At 56.6% G+C, this 18,049-nt stretch overlaps 1 protein-coding gene across 1 annotated transcript in view; it reads left to right on the top strand.

Annotated features, from left to right (window-relative positions):
• The first annotated feature begins 9,625 nt into the window (after positions 1 to 9,625).
• Positions 9,626 to 18,049, top strand: part of MTCL2 (microtubule crosslinking factor 2) — a 69,221-nt gene continuing 60,797 nt past the window's right edge. Inside the window, exon 1 of the mRNA XM_012755072.3 lies at positions 9,626 to 10,515. Coding sequence (XP_012610526.2) covers positions 9,841 to 10,515 — 675 coding nt within the window. The 5' untranslated portion in view covers positions 9,626 to 9,840. The remainder of the gene's footprint in view (positions 10,516 to 18,049) is intronic.

Below are 18,049 nucleotides of genomic sequence, written 5' to 3'. Positions count from 1 at the left end.
CTTATAAACAAAACTGTAATGAACTTTGTTCATAAATCTGATTATATCCTTTATGACAAATATGAAGAGTTGAAGGCTGGGTCAAAGGTCACACACATAGTTCCTGATAAGTATTTCCAACAAGGTGATTTCCCAGGTGCTTGAAGCTGGCCCTGGGCTGGGCACGGTGGCTCACACCTGTAATCCCAGCACTTTGGGAGGCCGAGGCAGGAGGATCACTCGAGGCCAGGAGTTGAAGGCCAGCCTGGGCAACATGGCAAGATGCTGTCTCTACAAAAAAATTTAAAAAGCTGGCCAGGCATGGTGGCATGTGCTTGTTGTCTCAGCTACTTGGGAGACTGAGGGAGGAGGATCGCTTGAGCCCAGGAGTTGGAGGTGACAGTGAGCTATGGATTGTGCCACTGCACTCTAGCCTGGGCAACAGAGTGAGACTTTGTCTTTAAAATAATTGATTAATTAATTTGAAAGGTGACTTATGTCCCAGTACTTTCAGGGAACCTCAGGATATTATTTTTCTGGTCAAACCTTCACCCTCAAATTGTAGATAAGGAAACTGCCATTCAGAAAGGGGAAGAGACTCATCATAGTCACATGGGACAGCAGAGCATGGGGGTAAGAGCACAGGTTCTAGACTCAGTGAATTCAAATCCTGGTTTTGCCACTTACTTTGCTGTGTGGCCTTGGGCAAGTTACTTAACGTCTGTGCGCTTCAGTGTCCTCGTAAAACGTCAGCATCTACCTCATAGGGCTGCTGTTAAGAGTGAATGAAGATAATGCCTAGACAGCCAGGATGCTAAGCCAGGCCTCCCTCCTCCTGGCCTCCATTCGGGGAGGTGACGCACAGTACCAGGTACCTCTTTGAGAGATCCAGGGGGCTCGAATCCCTGACAAGTGGCCACTCGGCCTCCACCTGGGCACTTCTGCAACAGGCAGTCACTCGGTCACTCGCAGGTGAGGACTCAGTGGGGAAGGACAGAGGGCGCTGTGGAAAGATGTACTCACCCCGCCAAGCCCTGGGCGCTGGCGACCTCCTCCAGCCTGTCCTGCGGCGGCTTCCTCGGTGCGTCCCCCTGATGGCCCAGAGATGGGGCCACGCCCAGAACCCCCGAGCCCACCTGGCGGTCTGTACGCAGCAGCTTCACTCCGAGCCCTGGTCCCCGAGGGGCCTGGCACCTCTGCCCCCGCCCTGGCCCAGGGCCTGCTCCCTGGCTCTTAAACCTGCCCGGGGGCGGCAGCCCCGGCTGCGCTCACACTGGTTCCGGCCGGCAAGGCCTGGCAGTGATCACCCTACGTCAGAAACTCCGGGCCCACAAACACACACAAACAAGACCTTGTCATCCCTCCGCTCCCCAGTTCTGCCCCGCACTGCCCAGAGTGGGGGGGGATACTGGGCTTCCTGGCTCTTACCTGGAGCCTCTCGCCAGATACTAGCGCCTTGAGCTGCCATTGAAGATTCTCCCCTTACGGTAAAAATCCGTGCTGTGCAAACGCTGTGGGGAAGGGAAACGCCGTGTGACTGTCCCTCCATCACCTGTGCCCCAGGGGAAGCCCAGGGGAAGCTGGGAGGCTCTGCCCCTGCTGGCTCCTGGGTGGGACAAGGACTTTCCCATCGGCATGGGTGGCATCAGGCGAGGTCGTGCACAGGAAGCCCAGCGTTTGGCACACAGTAGGCACATCATCGGTGGGGTTACTTCTGTGTCCCTGGCTCGCAGTAGGACCTCAATGACTGCTGTGACGTTGAGTCATAGAACCTCAAAGCTGGAAGGGGCTTCAGCCAGCCCCAGAGCAAGTGGCCTGCACCCAGGGTGGAGTCCCCTGGAAAATACGCCCACCAAGTGGTCCCCAGCCTCAGTTGGGGGGGGAGCCCACTATTTCCCGGGCGGCTTGCTCCATCTCCACACAGCTGAAAGAGCCCCTGTCCTGCTGGCCTTGGTGGAAAGGACCCGGGTCCCCAGATGCCCTGCCCTGGGGCAATGTTCCCTCCAGAAATCATGGGATGCCAAAGGGACTTATATTATGGGGAAAACAGGCAAGCGAAGGCCCTGTTGCCACCTCAAACATGGCTGTTGCAATTTGTGTTTCAGCTGTAAACGGCCGGGTGGTCACACCGCCACTTCCTGCCACCCCTCCCCACGCCCAGCTCAATTCCTGAGACACTCAGCGCTTTGAGAAGCCGGTGAGGTTTGTCTTGCTGTCCCACTCTTTGTCCTCATGTCCAGGAAAACTCAGTACGTGATCTGGCAGGAGCACCAGTTGCCACATAACAGGCCAGAAGGCTTCCATGGCGGATTCTAGGCGCCGGGCTGGCCGGCCGGCTCTGCCGTGCAGTTCGCCCTTTCCTTCCTTGCCCGCCGGTCCCCACGCCGCCTCCCGCAGACCGGCAACTGTCACCTCCAGGAATGTAAGTGTCCAGCAAGTGGGGGAAGGTGAGGTGACTGACACGCGGAATGTCCATTCGGTGGATTCACCCTAAGTGCGAATGGGAAGTCTGCAAGGAGTTCATAAACATACAGGGAAATGCTTCCACCATCCCGTTAAATGAAAAAAGCGGGATATAAAATGGTATATAAGGCCGGGCGCGGTGACTCACGCCTGTAATCCTAGCATTCTGGGAGGCCGAGGCGGGCGGATTGCTGGAGGTCAGGAGTTCGAAACCAGCCTGAGCAAGAGCGAGACCCTGTCTCCACTGTAAATAGAAAGAAATTAATTGGCCAACTAATGTTTATAGAAAAAATTAGCCGGACATGGTGGCGCATGCCCAGTAGTCCCAGCTACTCGGGAGGCTGCGGCATACGGACTGCTTGAGCCCAGGAGTTTGAGGTTGTTGTGAGCTAGGCTAACGCCATGCATTCACTCTAGCCTGGGCAACAAAGCAGGATTCTGACTCAAAAAATAATAATAATAATAAAAATAAAATGGTATATGCAGTACGATCTCAGATGTGCATATACATTGAAATCGCCAAAGAGAAGACGTCTAGAAGGGAACACAGGCAGTGGTGTCCACGAGGCGGACTGGCTTCCCTTGGAACCTCAAGTGGGTGTCTAAAATGGCCCGACACATCCTGGGGCGGCCCATTTCCACCGTCTGAGCTCTCTCCTTCCCCTCGCTCTCAGCTGGTGACTGCCTTCTTCACGGAGGAAACAGAAGCCATCCTCAGGCAGTCGCCTCCACCTGCATCTCACCCACTCTTCTTCCTTCCAGGACAGTGGGGACGGGCCCCTGTTCTCTCTCCTGTCTCCCGCTCGTCCCTCGCTGCTGAGCCCAGGGTCCTGGCCCCTCCATGGCAGCTCCGTTTCTCTTCTCCCTACACTGCCTCTACATCCTGTTCACTCCTCAAGCCACTCCCTGTGGCTTCTGTCCCCAACACCCCTGCTCCCGTCAAGGTCCCGGCAGCCACCGTGTTGCCCTAGGCAGGGGCACTTCTCTGCTCTCATCTTCCTCCTGCCTCTCTGCAGCGTGGCCACAGGACATGTCCCTCTTCCCTCCCTCCTCACTGCCTGGGCTTCCCCACAGCACTTAGTCCTGGATTTCCTCCTACCTCACTGGCCACTCCCTCTTTGTCTTTTGTGGCAGGCTCTTCCCCTTTAAGCCACTTTCGAGAGCCAGGAATTTTTTTTTTTTGAGACAGGGTCTCACTCTGTTGCCCAGGCTAGAGTGCAGTGGTGCCACCATAGCTCACTGCAGCCTCAAACTCCCAGGCTTGAGTGATCCTTCTGCCTCAGCCTCCTAAGTAGCTGGGACTACAGGTGTGTGCCACCATGTCCAGCTGATTTTTCTATTTTTTTGTAAAGATGAGGTCTTGTTCTTGCTCAGGCTGACCTTAAACTCCTGACTGCAAGCTATCCTCCCGCCTCGGCCCCCCAGAGTATTGGGATTACAGGCGTGAGCCACCCTGCCCAGCCTAGAGACAGGAATTCTTAATTTCTTGGTTTGAGGCCAGCTTTTTTTCTGCCTGTAGATCCTATCCTGTACCTCACCTGGTCCCATGGATTTAAATATTATCTAAATGCTGGTGACTCTTCATGGCTCTAGACCCAACTGCTACCCTGGGCTCCACATTCATATATCATTTGCCTATTTGAGTTCGCCACTTGGATGTCTCATAACCATTTCAAACTGAGCATGTCCAAAAAGAACTCTTCATTTCCCTTCCAAACCTGGCCTCTCTACCCTCTGAGCACCTCCAGGCCTGTCTTTGCTGTCTTCTTAAATGGTGCCATCATTCATCCTGTAACTAAAGCCAGAAATCAGGAGTTGAACTTGACTTCATTTCTGTGATTCCCCCATTTCTTTTTTTTTTTTTTTTTTTTTTGAGACAGAGTCTCACTTGTTGCCCAGGCTAGAGTGAGTGCCGTGGCATCAGCCTAGCTCACAGCAACCTCAAACTCCTGGGCTCAAGCGATCCTCCTGCCTCAGCCTCCTGAGTAGCTGGGACTATAGGCATGCGCCACCATGCCCGGCTAATTTTTTCTATATATATATTAGTTGGCCAATTAATTTCTTTCTATTTATAGTAGAGACGAGGTCTCGCTCTTGCTCAGGCTGGTTTCGAACTCCTGACCTTGAGCAATCCGCCCGTCTCGGCCTCCCAGAGAGCTAGGATTACAGGCGTGAGCCACCGCGCCCGGCCTCTTTTTTTTTTTTTTGAGACAGAGTCTCACTTTGTTGCCCAGGCTAGAGTGAGTGCTGTGGCATCAGCCTAGCTCACAGCAACCTCAAACTCCTGGGCTCAAGCAATCCTTCTGCCTCAGCCTCCTAAGAAGCTGGGACTACAGGCATGAGCCACCATGCCCGGCTAATTTTTTCTATATATATTAGTTGGCCAATTAATTTCTTTCTATTTATAGTAGAGACAGGGTCTCGCTCTTGCTCAGGCTGATTTTGAACTCCTGACCTTGAGGAAATCACCTGCCTCGGCCTCCCAGAATGCTAGGATTACAGGCATGAGCCACCGTACCCGGCTGATTCCCCCATTTCTAACAAAGGGCACCTGACTCTTGGAAGCTCCAGAGCAGATCTCAAGCCTACCATCTTCTTTTCTCCTCTGCTGTTGCCACTCTCATCTAAGCCACCACAATCTCTCAGAAATCGGTTCAATAACCCCTTAATCCATCTTCTAGCATCGATTCTTTTTTTTAAAATTAAAAAAATTAAGTTATTTTATTGATATATAATTTTTTATTGATTATACATAGTTTGGGGTATATGTGATATTTTGATGATATAGATCTAGCATCTATTCTTGTTAGCAACTAGAGTGATCTACTTTTTTTTTTTATTTCGGCATATTATGGGGGTACAGATTTTAAGGTTTCAATAAATGCCCTTTCCCCCCTCCCCCCATACTTTTTTTTTTTTTTTTGAGACAGTCTCACTTTGTTGCCCAGACTAGAGTGCCGTGGCATCAGCCTAGCTCACATCAACATCAAACTCCTGGCCTCAAGCAATCCTTCTGCCTCAGCCTCCCAAGAAGCTGGGACTATGGGCATGTGCCACCATGCCCGGCTAATCTTTTCTATATATTTTTAGCTGTCCAAGTAATTTCTTTCTATTTTTAGTAGAGACGGGGTCTTGCTCTTGCTCAGGCTGGTCTCAAACTCCTGAGCTCAAACAATCCTCCCGCCTCAGCCTCCCAGAGTGCTAGGATTACAGGCATGAGCCACTATGCCCAGCTTAGAGTGATCTATTTAAAACATCAATTAGATTAAGGTCAGGAGTTCGAGACCAGCCTGAACAAGAGCAAGACCTCATCTTTACAAAAAATGGAAAAAGTAGCCGGGTGTGATGGCGTGAACCTGTAGTCCTAGCTACTGGGGAGGCTGAGGCAGGAGCATCTCTTGAGCTCAGGAGTTTGAAGTTGCTGTGAGCTATGATGGTGTCACTGCACTCTAGCTGGGACAGCAGAGTAAGACTATGTATGTATGTATGTATATATAAATAAATGGAGTCAATTAGATGGTATCACTCGCCGCTTGCAGTTTCCCATGGCTCGTGACTGCATGAAGAATAAAGCCCCTGCCTGCAGCACGCCCAGCCTCCTGCTGGCCACTCCAGCTTTACCTTGTCCCTCTCACTACATCTCTCAACAGCTTCCAGCCATAGTGACCTTCTCACTAGCAAGAACATCTGTCATGCTTATTGGCCCTTGAGGGCATTTGTGCCTGGAATTCTCTGCCCTTGGCTTTTTGAATAACTCAGTGTAAATGCTAACTCCTTAGAGAGCCCTCCCTGATTACCCTCTTTAAAGCAGATTTTCCTACCAATTCCCCTAATTCTCCCTTAGCCAGTTGCTTGTTTCTTTCATGATTTGTATAATGAAAAAAAAAAAAAACTCTTTAGTTTAAAAAAAAACAAAACACCGCCTTTTGGAAGCCTTCCAGGAGTTAGCCTCCATTCCATTTTCATCATGTTGGTCAATTTAGCAGCTTGAATGGGTGGAATGAAACTTTCCACTTGAGTAATCAGCATCTTCATGTCTTACAATCTATTACATAATTCTTACAATCGTGAATGCTTCGTTCCTTCTTGAGTGGAACTTGATCCAGCAAACTCTGTGTGCCTGAGCAGGGCAGTTCGAGTAGCACAACAGGCTGTGGAATTGGGTGGCCCTAGGTTCAAATCAGTCCCTCTGCCAACCCTGCTGACACATTGATTTTTGACCCAGTGATATTGATTTGGGACTTCTTGTTTCCACAGCTATGAAGGAATACTTTTTTTGTTGTTATATATATAAAAAAAAATCCCCCTGCCAGTTCCAAGCTGTATGACCTTGGTCATGCATTCCAGCTACCCATTGCTACATGACAAATGCCCTCAGAACTTAGTGGCTTAAAGCAACAATATTTATTATGCAGTTTGGCCAGGGTTGGTGAGACAGCTCATTTCTGCTCTGCTTGCCAGCTCGGATGGCTCCGAGGCTGGGGGCTGAATCATCGGAAGGCCCACCATCTCACAGGTGGGTGGTCAGTGGGGACCAGAGCTGGGGGTGTTGACTGGAACACCTTCACGTGGCCTCTCCATGAGGCCTGGGATTCCAACATGGTGGCTGGATTCCAAAGGTGAGTGGCCAGAGGAAAAGATACAGAGAATGGAGCTGGGCAGAAGCCACATTGCCCTTTACGACCTGACCTTGGAAGTTTCAGAGTACCACTTCCACCATATTCTGTTGGTTGAAGCAGTCACAAAGATCTGCGGAGGTTCAAGGGCAGGGAACACAGACCCTGATGCTCAGCTGGAGGAGTGTCAACCTTACATTGTAAGAAGAGCAACTAGGATGAGATATACACAGGTGTGCCCGTCTCTGGAAGTCAGCTACAAGTATCTTAACCGTTTTGAGATCCTGTACTGAAGTGTGCACAGAGCTTGGCATATCGTGAGTGCCTATGGGTCAGATAGCTGCAGGGGTTGCTGTGTCCATGGGTCAGACAGCTGCAGGGGTTGCTGTGCCCATGGGCCATATAGCTGCAGGGGTTGCTGTGCCCATGGGTCAGACAGCTGCAGGGTTGCTGTGCTCATGGATCAGATAGCTGCAGGAGTTGCTGGTGGCTTGGGACAGTCTCCCTGTCTCCTTGTAGCCAGTTCTGAACTCCCAACAAGCCTTGTCCCCTCTTCATGCATCCCTGGTCTGAACTGACCCTGAGTCCAGGGCCCCTACCTCAATCCCACACAGATTCTCCCAACCAAGCCCTTGTTGCTGTCGTGGCTCCCCTGCAGCTGTGGTACAGGTTCTTGGCTCCCCAAATCCAAAGGCCCACGGAGTGGGAAAGACCCTCAGGCCCCTGCTCAGCTCTGAGTGTTGGGGCCATAGGAGGCGAGGTGAGGCAGAGCCAGCACTCAAGAGTCCTGCCCCAGTGGGGAGATGCAGATGCCGTGTGCCCCATGGGCAGGAACCAGGAAGCCCAACACTTTGTCCCTCAGTGTCTTGCAAACAGCATGTGGACAGGTGGGGGGGGGAGGCGGTGTGGGGAGCTGGCATTTTGCCATGAGTGGGTGGGAATACCCCTGAAGAAGTGTTTGTCAAGAACCTGCTGAGTGGCCCTGCTCCTAACCTGGCTCCAAGGGAGGTTGCCCGGAGGATCTGAGAGCAGAGGTGCACTCACACACCTGCATCCAGGTGCAGGCGGCCTCAGGTGAGAGGGGCCATCCCAGGAGTGTATTCATTGCGTGTGGGTAGGGTAAGGTGGGAGAGGAAGAAGTGGACCTGGTGCCAGTTGTGTGTCTAGAGCAGGCGAAGAGGTGAAAGAAGAAGATTGAGGGAGGAGGAGGAAGGAGAAAATGGGCAGGACGAAGAAAAGAGGGAAGAGGAGGAAAAGGAAGACATGGAAAAGGAGGGAGAAAGGTGGGAGAAGGAAGGAGAAAAGAGGAGGGAGAGGAAGTAGGGAGACTGCCCTCCTGGTGGCAAGCGAGGAGGCGACCCTGAGGGTGAGCACCGCCCCGCGGGGCAGCCAAAGGACTTAACCCCGCTCTGCCCGGTGGTGGCTCAGGGACTGGGAGCGGCAGCGAGGCGCAGGGGAGGGAAGGTGGGGGGCGGGGAAGGTGTAGTGTGATAGACGCGGGGAAAATCAGAAAAACGGCCCAGAACAGCCCTAACAGTGGAGATGGCTCAGAAGGAAAGACACCACGCCCATCAGAGCCCCATGCCGGGGCTCCGGGGTCGTCCGGAGCTGCTCTTGGGGGGAACGTGTGTGGGTTAGGGCACCGTCCCCAGCCCATGCCAGCCCCCGCCGGGCCAAAATCTGCTCCCAAGGCATCGCTGGTCTGGTGCCTCCTAACCGGTCGCCTCCATTTTAAACAGACAGAGCCTGAAGCCGGCGTGGGGTGGGGCGGGTATGGGGGAATCACAGCCGGCCAGGCTGTGCAGAGCCCGGCAAGCACCCAGGGCTCCACGGTCCCTGCGCCCGTGGGAGGGACGCTGAGGCACAAAGAGCCCGAGCACGCCCTGGAGGTGTGAGGTTGGGGCTCCCTCCGGCTCTGCCATTGACCACGAGCAAACCGCGTGTCCCCAGGCTTCGGTTTACTCTACGGTGCGGTGGGATCATTGGTCCCTCGGCAAGGTTGAGGGGCGGAGCTCGCGCACGCTCCGCGCGGGGCGAGGGGCGCGGCGCTCGGGTGTGCATGCATGCCGGCTCCCGCGTCCCGAGGTCCGCCCGGCCTCCGCCCGGGGGTCCCCCGTCGCGCCGCTCACGCGGCCCCAGTCGGGACGCCGGGCGCCCGGGCACGTCGGCCGGGTGCGCTCCCCCGGCTCGCAGAGGAGGGGACCGCGGCGGAGCGCAGGAGGAGGGAGCCGGGGCCGCGGCTGCCCGGGCCCGCCTGACCCTCGAGGGGGTCGCTGTTGCCTCGCAGATCCCTCCGTCGCTCGCAGCCTGCGTCCCTCCCCGCCGCTCCCGCCGCGTCCGCCTTTTGTTCGCGGAACCGCGCGCCCCCGAGCCGAGGCGGCGGGGCGGGGAGCTGGCGGGGCTGCGCGGGGGGCGGGCCGCGCCGGGCGGAGCCGGGGCCCGGACCGCAGCCGGACTGGGGGCCCGAGGCAGCGATCGGCGTGCGGGCGGCGGAGGCCCGGGCGCGCTCCGGGGGCGCGGCGAGGCCGAGGGGGCGGGCGCCGGGCGGAGCCGGAGCCGGAGCCGGGGCGCCTGGAGGCGGTCAGGCCGCTCTCTGCGAGCTCAGAGCTGCGGAGAGACCGTGCGGCGCGGGTCGGGGCCGGAGCGCGGTCTCGCGGCTGAGGTGGGCCGAGAGGAGGCGCAGCCCGAGCGGCCAGAGCCTCGTCAGGACCCTCCCCAGGGACGTCGAGGCCGGGCGGGCCCGGGCCATGCGCGTCGCGCGCTGAGGCCGAGGGAGGCCTCGATGGAGGCGCCGGCGGGCGAGCCCTCGGCCCGGGGCTGCGGGCCCCCGCCCGCGCCCGCCCCGGAGAGGAAAAAGAGCCACCGCGCGCCGTCGCCAGCCCGGCCCAAAGACGTGGCTAGCTGGCCGCTGACTAAGGGCCGCCGCGGCCCAGGCCCGGGCGCAGCCGCCGCCTGCAGCGCCTCGTCCAGCGCCCGGCCCGACAGGAAGGGACGCGCCGTGGCGCCCGGGGCGCGGGGCGCAGGGGCGCGGGTGGCCGGGGTCCGCACCGGGGTCCGCGCTAAGGGCCGCCCGCGCCCTGGTGCCGGGCCGCGACCGCCACCACCGCCGCCCAGCCTCACCGACAGCAGCTCGGAGGTGTCGGACTGCGCGTCGGAGGAGGCGCGCCTGCTGGGCCTGGAGCTGGCGCTGAGCAGCGACGCCGAGTCGGCGGCCGGGGGCCCGGCGGGGGCCCGCACCGGGCAGCCGCCCCAGCCGGCGCAGTCCGCGCAGCAGCCTCCGCGGCCGCCCGCCTCCCCCGATGAGCCGTCGGTGGCCGCGTCGTCGGTGGGCAGCAGCCGCCTGCCGCTCAGCGCCTCCCTCGCCTTCTCCGACCTCACCGAGGAGATGCTGGACTGCGGGCCCGGCGGCTTCGTGCGGGAGCTGGAGGAGCTGCGCTCCGAGAACGACTATCTCAAGGTGGGGCGCTGATGGGGGCCAGGGAGGTCGCGGGAGGCACCGGCTGTCACAGCCCATCGGGCCTGAGGCACCAGCCAGCCTGCTTTTCCATTAAACAAGCTGGAGAAAGGGGCCCAAACCCTCCGGGACCACCCTAAGGTCGATCTCGGGCTGCCCCCATCCCCCAACTTTATTTGGGAAGTGCTGTCTTGAAGAGGAACCTGGATGAGGAGACTGGCCAAAGGGGCCTGATCTGGAGAGGGGGCTCAAGACTGCTTTGGAGGTGCTGAGATGCACTGCTTGGTGTCGGGGTGGGGGGTCAGTGAGGGGCCGGATCCCTGTGTTCAGCTGCTCAGGACCCCCGCCCCCAGGCTCTCCTTTCTGGGGCAGGCATTGGTGTGCACTGCTGCCAGGGAAACCTGCGGCTAGACCAGAACACACCATCCTGAGCCCATCCTGAGCCGCAGGCCTGTCCTCGCCTGCCTTTCAGGGCGGGTCCAGTTTGAAAGCATGACATCTGGGAACATCCCCTTGGCTGGAGTCCACTTCCGCCCAGTCTAACGGTCCCACAGCCTGGAGGGTGATGTCGTGGGAGAACCGGTTCAGAGGCAGCTTCCTAAATCCCAAGATACTGTCTTCTGCCCTCTCTGGGGCAGGCCTTGTACACACAGTGGTCCTGTTGGCCCCTCCCGGCCGGTGCCCATGTCCTTCCCGTGTTCCTGGTGGGAAGAGAGAGGCCCTGCCTGGGAGGGGCATCCCTCTGGGCTTGTCGGGACTGGGGGGAGCAGGCTTTGCCTTCACCCTTTTAAGTGGACAGGAGCACCCATGGGGTGCAGGCCAGTCTCTATCGGTCAACTGCCCGGCACCGTGGCAGCTTTAGGGACAGCCCACCCCTTGTGTGTTGACCTCGGCCCTGGAGGCTGGAAGCTTCATGGGCTCTCCTGTCACTGGCTGGACACGGTTTTGAAAGAGGCTGAAATGTTGCCTGCTCTTGTCAGTTGACGGCCTGGCACAACACCCACAGCGCCCCTGGCCAAGAGCCTCGGAGTTAATGGCACTCTGCTGATTTATGTCCGCCCATAGCACTTAACTTTTAACTTTTCATTTTGGCTCTTCTGGCCAAATGGGTTTCTCTCTCATTAAAATGTTAGGGTCTTGCTCTACTCTGTCTCTCTCCCCCATTTTCCCCCAGGATCTGCTATCCAGCGTGTGTTCAGTACATGCCTGTAGCATAAAAGGGCAAGATCTGTCTGAATCAGAATAATCTACCCCTTTAGTCTCTAATCTTTCCCCAAGCCAGGCCTCAGTCTCCTCATCTGTTAAATGGGAGGGTGAGTCTTCCCAAAGGTGCCATTCAGTTTTGACATTTGGGAGTTCAATCATCTCTTACAGAGAAGAGGGCTAGTGGAGAGTGAGTAGGAGGAGGGAGAAGGCAAGTCCAGAGGAGGCTCTTTTGCTCTTGCCCCCTTGATGCTCTGAGCTGCTTCCAGTCCTCGCTGCCTGAGCTGACCCCGAGTTCCTCACTCCAACCTCCTGGTCCCTACTGCTCACCCTGGCAAGGGCAGATGGGTCACAGAGATTTGCTTCGGGGTCTCGCATGCACCCACCCCTGTGGGCGTGGACCCCTGTCCATCCTAGGAGGTCATCAGGCTCTGCCCTGACGTCTGTTTGAGCCACTGATGACTGTTTGGATTGGAAAATGGTCCCAGGAGGCTGGGGGTTGAGCCCATGGTTTCACAGGATGCAGGGCCCAGCTGGGGACATCCCACTGCCTGGGCAGGGCTGGGCCTTTGGTTTCCACCATTCGTTCAGTGGTTCAGTCTTAACGAGCTGCTACTGGATCTGAGGTCTGTAGCTTCCCAACTGTGTGATCCTGGGCAAGTTCCTTAACATCTCTGGGACCTCAGTTCTCTTATTTGTAGAAATGGGACAATAGCATACTTTCCGACCTCAAGGTTGAGGGGAAATAATGCCTGCCAACGCTGCTGGAGCACTGGTACATAGTAAAGCTCAGATGAAGTAGCTGTGATCACTGCCCTTCTCAGTGGAGTGGTGCACGCTTCCGTGTGTGCCTGCGTTCTCTTGTGGATTGTGTGGGTGCAGGAGAGATCCCCCTCCACACCCGAAGCAGACTGGGCTCTTTCTCCTGGCTCCTCATTCATTCATTTACCAACTATTTATTTAGAGCCTGCTGTATACTAGTGCACGTCTGGGATACAACCCAAGACAAGGGTGAAGTGTCTGTTTTCATGGATCTTTGGGGAGACCAGGATTAAACAGTAGTCACACAGTAAATCACAGTACGGATCATGACGAGGGTAGAGAAGGGATGGGGTGCCAAGAGCACATGAGGTGGGGGCTGGGTGCTCGGGGAGGCCGAGAGCTGCAGGATGACTCGAGCCAGCTGAACAAGGAGGTGGGGTAAGAACATTCCAGGCTAGGGGAACTCAGAAAAAGCTTGTTGGATTCAAGAACAGCGCCGAGGCCAGAGAGAGGGTAGGAGGTTGGATGAGAGAGGTGAACAAGACCAGCCCATGCTAATGCTCACTGTGGACATTTGAATCAGTCCCTTGACATCTCGGGAGGTTTGTTTACCCTGGCTGCCAACCTCGCAAAGGCAGCGTGAAAATCTGGAGACTGAGTGTGGACCACAAACTCGGGTTATTATAGGAGGTCTGTTCATTCCACGGATGGGTAAACTGGCCAGAGTTGGGGAGAGACTTGTTCCAGGGCTAGGCAGCCAGGGCTTGGAGTAAGAGTGTGTTGAACTCTTGGTATGTTTCCTGCCCCCCTGGGCCATGCTGCTTCTAAGATGCAGAAACCGAGTAACAAGGGATAGGACTCCATATCCCTGGCATGTCCCCTGCAGGGGCTGCTTGGGTTGAGGGCAGTCCAGTGGGTGGCCCTGCTCAGGCTCACCCCTGGCCAGTTAGGGGGCACTGGGAACTGTCAACAAGGGAAGGGCGCTGTGCAGATCTCCCATGTCATGCAGCCTGCTCTGGGGCCCAAGTGACAAAAGCGTAAATTGAGTGACCCCCAGTAAGAAGATAGAAGGAGCTTCTGCAGAGAAGGTAGTGAGCTCGCTGTCACTTGGATTATTCAAAGAGAGGCCTCACGACCCCACATACTTGGATAAAGACCTAGGGTTTGTGGAAAGCAGCTTGTAAACCATCCAAAATGTTGGTGGTTGTGATTATTTGGAGAGAGTTCAGGGGAGGTTTATGTGGTGGCTACAACTGAGCTGCCTAACCTTGGGCCCCGTCTAGCCAAGGAAATCAGAAGGTTATTAACTGCTGAGGTTCCAGAATTCTTAGATGCAGCTTTAGCTGCAGAGCAGACACATCAGCTGTGTTTAACCTTCAAAGCTCGGGTGGTCTATGATATTCCAGCTCCTAATCACCACTAACTGTTACCCATGTATGTACCATGTGGTGAGGACATGTGGGAATCCACTGGGTGTGGATGGAAGAATCTAAGAGTTGGAGCCCAAAGACCTGGCTTTGAGACCTGGCTCTCCCATCTACTGTGTGGCCATGGGTGAGTCTCTTGGCCTTTCTGAGCTGCTTTTTCTCATCTGTATAATGAAGATGATGGAACCTGCCTGGACAATCTCATAGGATTGTTTTCAGAAATCAGGGAGTTATGAATAAACAAAACATTTTGCAAGCAGTCAAATTCAGCATCTCATGAGGAATTGTTAATATTCTCAATGAGCGGACAGGATATCTGTGTCTTCATTCTTAGAGGAACTGGGAGAATCCAAATGGGTGGATTTCCTTAGTTTTAGAATATTGACAAATCAGTAGCTGTTCCAGGGAGGACAGCAAGGTGTGATCATGTTCCCTGCTGAGAGTACTGGTTCTGGAAGCCAGACCGCTCTACCTACTTGGAGATTCTAGATGTCAGCTTGGAAGGGCCCAGGGGAAGCACCTAATCCCCACCCCTCAGTTAACCATTTTACAGATGGGGAAATGAAGGCTCCAAGTCACACAGCCCAGGTTGGTCTAACTCTGGGCCCTGTTCTCTCTGCGGGGCGGTCGCAGTGGTGTGTCTAGTCTGGGACTGGGGTGGTGAGAGGAATCCTGTCATGGGCCACGCTCTAGGCTAAGACTTGTTGGGGGCAAGTGGTGAATAAGACATGCTGGGGCCCTGAGCCTGGGGCCGGGCGGGGGATGGGGGGCACGTGTAGGCGCCTACCCTCGGGCGTGGGGGTGGCTTTTAAGCCTGAGAATGCAGATGGAGCGCATTGTAAATGTTAGTGCTTGTCCCCATCAGCACCTTTTCCTTACCTGTTCCTTCAGGCATTCATTCAATCATTGGCTCATCTATCCGACACTATTTTCTAGTGCCTCCTGGGTACTAGGCCCTGTGCTGGGTGTCTGGACCCAGGGGCCATGCAGTAGGCCCCTGGATGTGCTCCCGGCAGCTCTAGGGAGGGTTCCAGCCTGTGTCTGGGTCGTCGTGGTCAGCAGAGCTCCTGGCAGCTCCCTGCTCTGGGTCCCAGTCTCCCTGTGGCAGCTGAGAGGCGGCCTGGAAGGGGCTGCTCAGAGCCCTGGGTTTTTAAGAATGCGCTGACTGCCTGTTGGCGGGAGGGGGCAGCTCCTGCGACGTGGAAGATGAGATGGAAAATGTGAGCCTGCGGCTGCCGAGGCCCCGGGAACCGTCGGCGTTCCCAGGGCTGCCAGCATTCCTTGTGAGGGGCCGGGCCGTGTTCCTGGGCACACTCGCTCACACACACAAACGCACACGCACACATCCGGAGCTCCAGCTCGGAGACCCACCACCGCCTACACCCATCTCCCACTGCTGTCCGGTGACACCCTGCTGTTGTGTACTTCCAGAAGCACGGCCCCCGCCGACGTGCTAGAGAGAGACAGACTCAGAGAAGAGCACAGACGCGGAGCCATGCATTTACACGGCCTCCCGTCCCGTCACTCACATGTTACCACACAGACACAACAGAGACTCACACCATTTAGGGGACCCCCAGGCTCAGAAACACACTCTCACACACGTATCTTTTACCCCCAGACACACCCAGATGTGTCCCAGAGGTGGACACAGCCTACAGACAGCCTGGGACACATCAGAAGTACGCATAACACGCAGGCGCGCAGACACGCACGCACTAGCATGCAGGGACGTTCACAGACCCACCCTTGCCAGGCCGGCACAGACACGAGCTCGCCACCCAGGTACCTGCGCTGCCCCTTCCACACAGACAGTGGCAGAGACGTGTGCATGTACAAGAGGCTCACAGACACCCACTAAGGGGACACTCATGATGCCGTTCGCACGCACACACCGCATGCAGTCATGCACACATAGGCAGGGACTCAAGCACAGAGCATGCAAATGTCAGGCATGTAGCATTTGCCAACAGGAGCCAGAGACCCACAAACGAAGATACACGCACACACACACAGCCTGTGACATTTCACCCACACTCAGAAACACAGGAAATCCTGGTCTGTGTCTCCCTGGAGCTGATGTGTACAAACACCTACTGTCTCAGCTCCTCCATGAGGCTTCCTTCCACAAAGCTGCTGGGGCTTGAGTTTGTGACCTTCTGGGCCTGGGGCTCTAGGAGCCTGGGCGGGGCTGGGCAGTGGGCAGATGGGGCTGGCAGGTCTCAAGGTCAGGGAAGGTACACTGAAGGCTCCTACGCCCCTGTGGCCCAGTGCTTGGGTTAGGCCCAGTGGGGCTGAGTGAAGTGGACCAATTGCCAGGCCTGCCTGCAGGCGAAACGCTGCCCGGGGGCACCTCCCTTCTAATCTCCTCGGGATTTCCTGCCAGCCCTATCTCCCCCCTCCCCGTTCCCTTGCTGGGGGCTGTGGACAGCCATGCCCCTCCTATCTGTAGAAGGTGCCCAGTTCTGAGTGGGGAATATGAAGGAGGTCAGGGTAGGGGGGCCAGAGGAGGTGTGGCCACTCGGGAGGGGCTTGGCAGGCCTCCTGGAGGAGGCGGCATCAGAGCTGGGGAGTTAGCCTTGAGTGGCTGCTTCTGTGCCCTGCTCCTAGAGCAGTGCCTACCACGTTCACTGTAGGGGCTCATACATATGTATATGTGACTGAATGGAAGGCAGTGGGCAGGGGCTGGAGGTGGGCTGCAGGCTGGAAACAGAAGAGCTAGAGGGAATCGGGTGGGGGCAGTGCTGGATGAGAGCATGGGCCTGCTTGGGAAGGGCATTGAATGCCGAGCCAAGGCACTATGAGCATCTTGCTGGGAGGGGGCCTTTCTAACTGACAGCAAGGCTAGGAGCTGCCCCCTTCCCGCGTGTCTGCAGGAGTGGGCACAAGAGGCCCGGGGAGGGAGGGAAGGAGGGATGTGTGGTCTCACGGGCAAACTCCGCCTTTGGGGTCGAGTCGAGGGACAGGCCTCAATTTGTCATGCCTTTCCTGTGTACGATCTCCTGTGCAGGTCCCCTCGTCATGTCTTCATCTTCCTGCCTGTAAATGAGAATTTAATCCTTTCTTGCAGGGTAGCTGGCAGGATTAGAGTTCAGCTGTGTGGCACACCCAGTCTCTCCTGGGCATGGAGGAAGGGAGGGAGCCCCATGTCCTGTGTAGCCTCTGGGGCGGAGGGAGTCCCCAAGGGGAGGGGCTTGTTCTGGCTAAGTTCGAGGCAAGGGTCTGCTCAGCAGGCAAGGTTCTTACTAAGGTCCCCTGTCCTCCCCACATGACCTCATCGGCAGTCACATTCACTTCCCTTTGCTGCCGGAAGGAGCTTGGACCTGGGTTAGGGAAAGAGCCAGAGACTCTGGGGCGTCCTGGGCCAGGCTGACCCTCCAGAGCAGTACTGCGTCTGCATGCTTAGTGCCAGCGCTGGCCCTGGGGCCTGGCAGGGAGTCAGAGGAGGTGGGAGCAGCAGGCCAGCCCTGCCCTCCCAGGGTCCCAGGTGCTTCAGAGCACTGTGGTCTGGAGCCAAGCTGACCTGGGCTTGAGTCCTGGCTTTGCCTTTTCTTTTCTGACCTTTCACTTTATGAGCCCCAGTCTCCTCATCTGTAAGGTGGGGACACTGATGTGCTTGCCCCGCAGGTTGCTGTGAGGATTACATAAGAGAAAGCATGTAAGGGGACTAGCCAGGGCCTGGCTTCTGGCAAGGACTCAGCAGCTCTTAGACCTCATCGTCCATTTTCGCCCGGCTCTGGTCGGACCCCCACGAGCCCTGGGTCCTTGGTGGCAGGGCTGTGTCCAGCCCTGGGTGCCTCTGTGGGTCTTGGGTTGGGGCCAAGTCTGGGAGGTGCGCATGGAGCTGAACCGCATGTGGGCTCTCCAAACACGCCTCTCCCTACGTGTCCCCCCTTTCCTCTCCTGCCCTGCGTCACTCTCCCCTGCACGGCCAAGGCCCGTGCCTCAGACTCAGTAACCTGCTGATACTCCTTCGCTAATAGGGGGCTGCCCTTGGGGTCCCTCATTCTAAAACCAAGGGAACCAATAGTCCCCCATTGCCTGGGCCCCAAAAAGAAGCTCAGGCTCCAGGGGAAAAAAGTTTGGGGTGCCTCAGTGAGGCTGGATCAGCTAAAAATATTCACCTTGATTTTGGCCCAGGCCTG

Source organism: Microcebus murinus, chromosome 16 (assembly GCF_040939455.1).
Source record: "Microcebus murinus isolate Inina chromosome 16, M.murinus_Inina_mat1.0, whole genome shotgun sequence".
Taxonomy (NCBI): domain Eukaryota; kingdom Metazoa; phylum Chordata; class Mammalia; order Primates; family Cheirogaleidae; genus Microcebus; species Microcebus murinus.
This window is presented reverse-complemented; position numbering and strand designations above follow the sequence as displayed.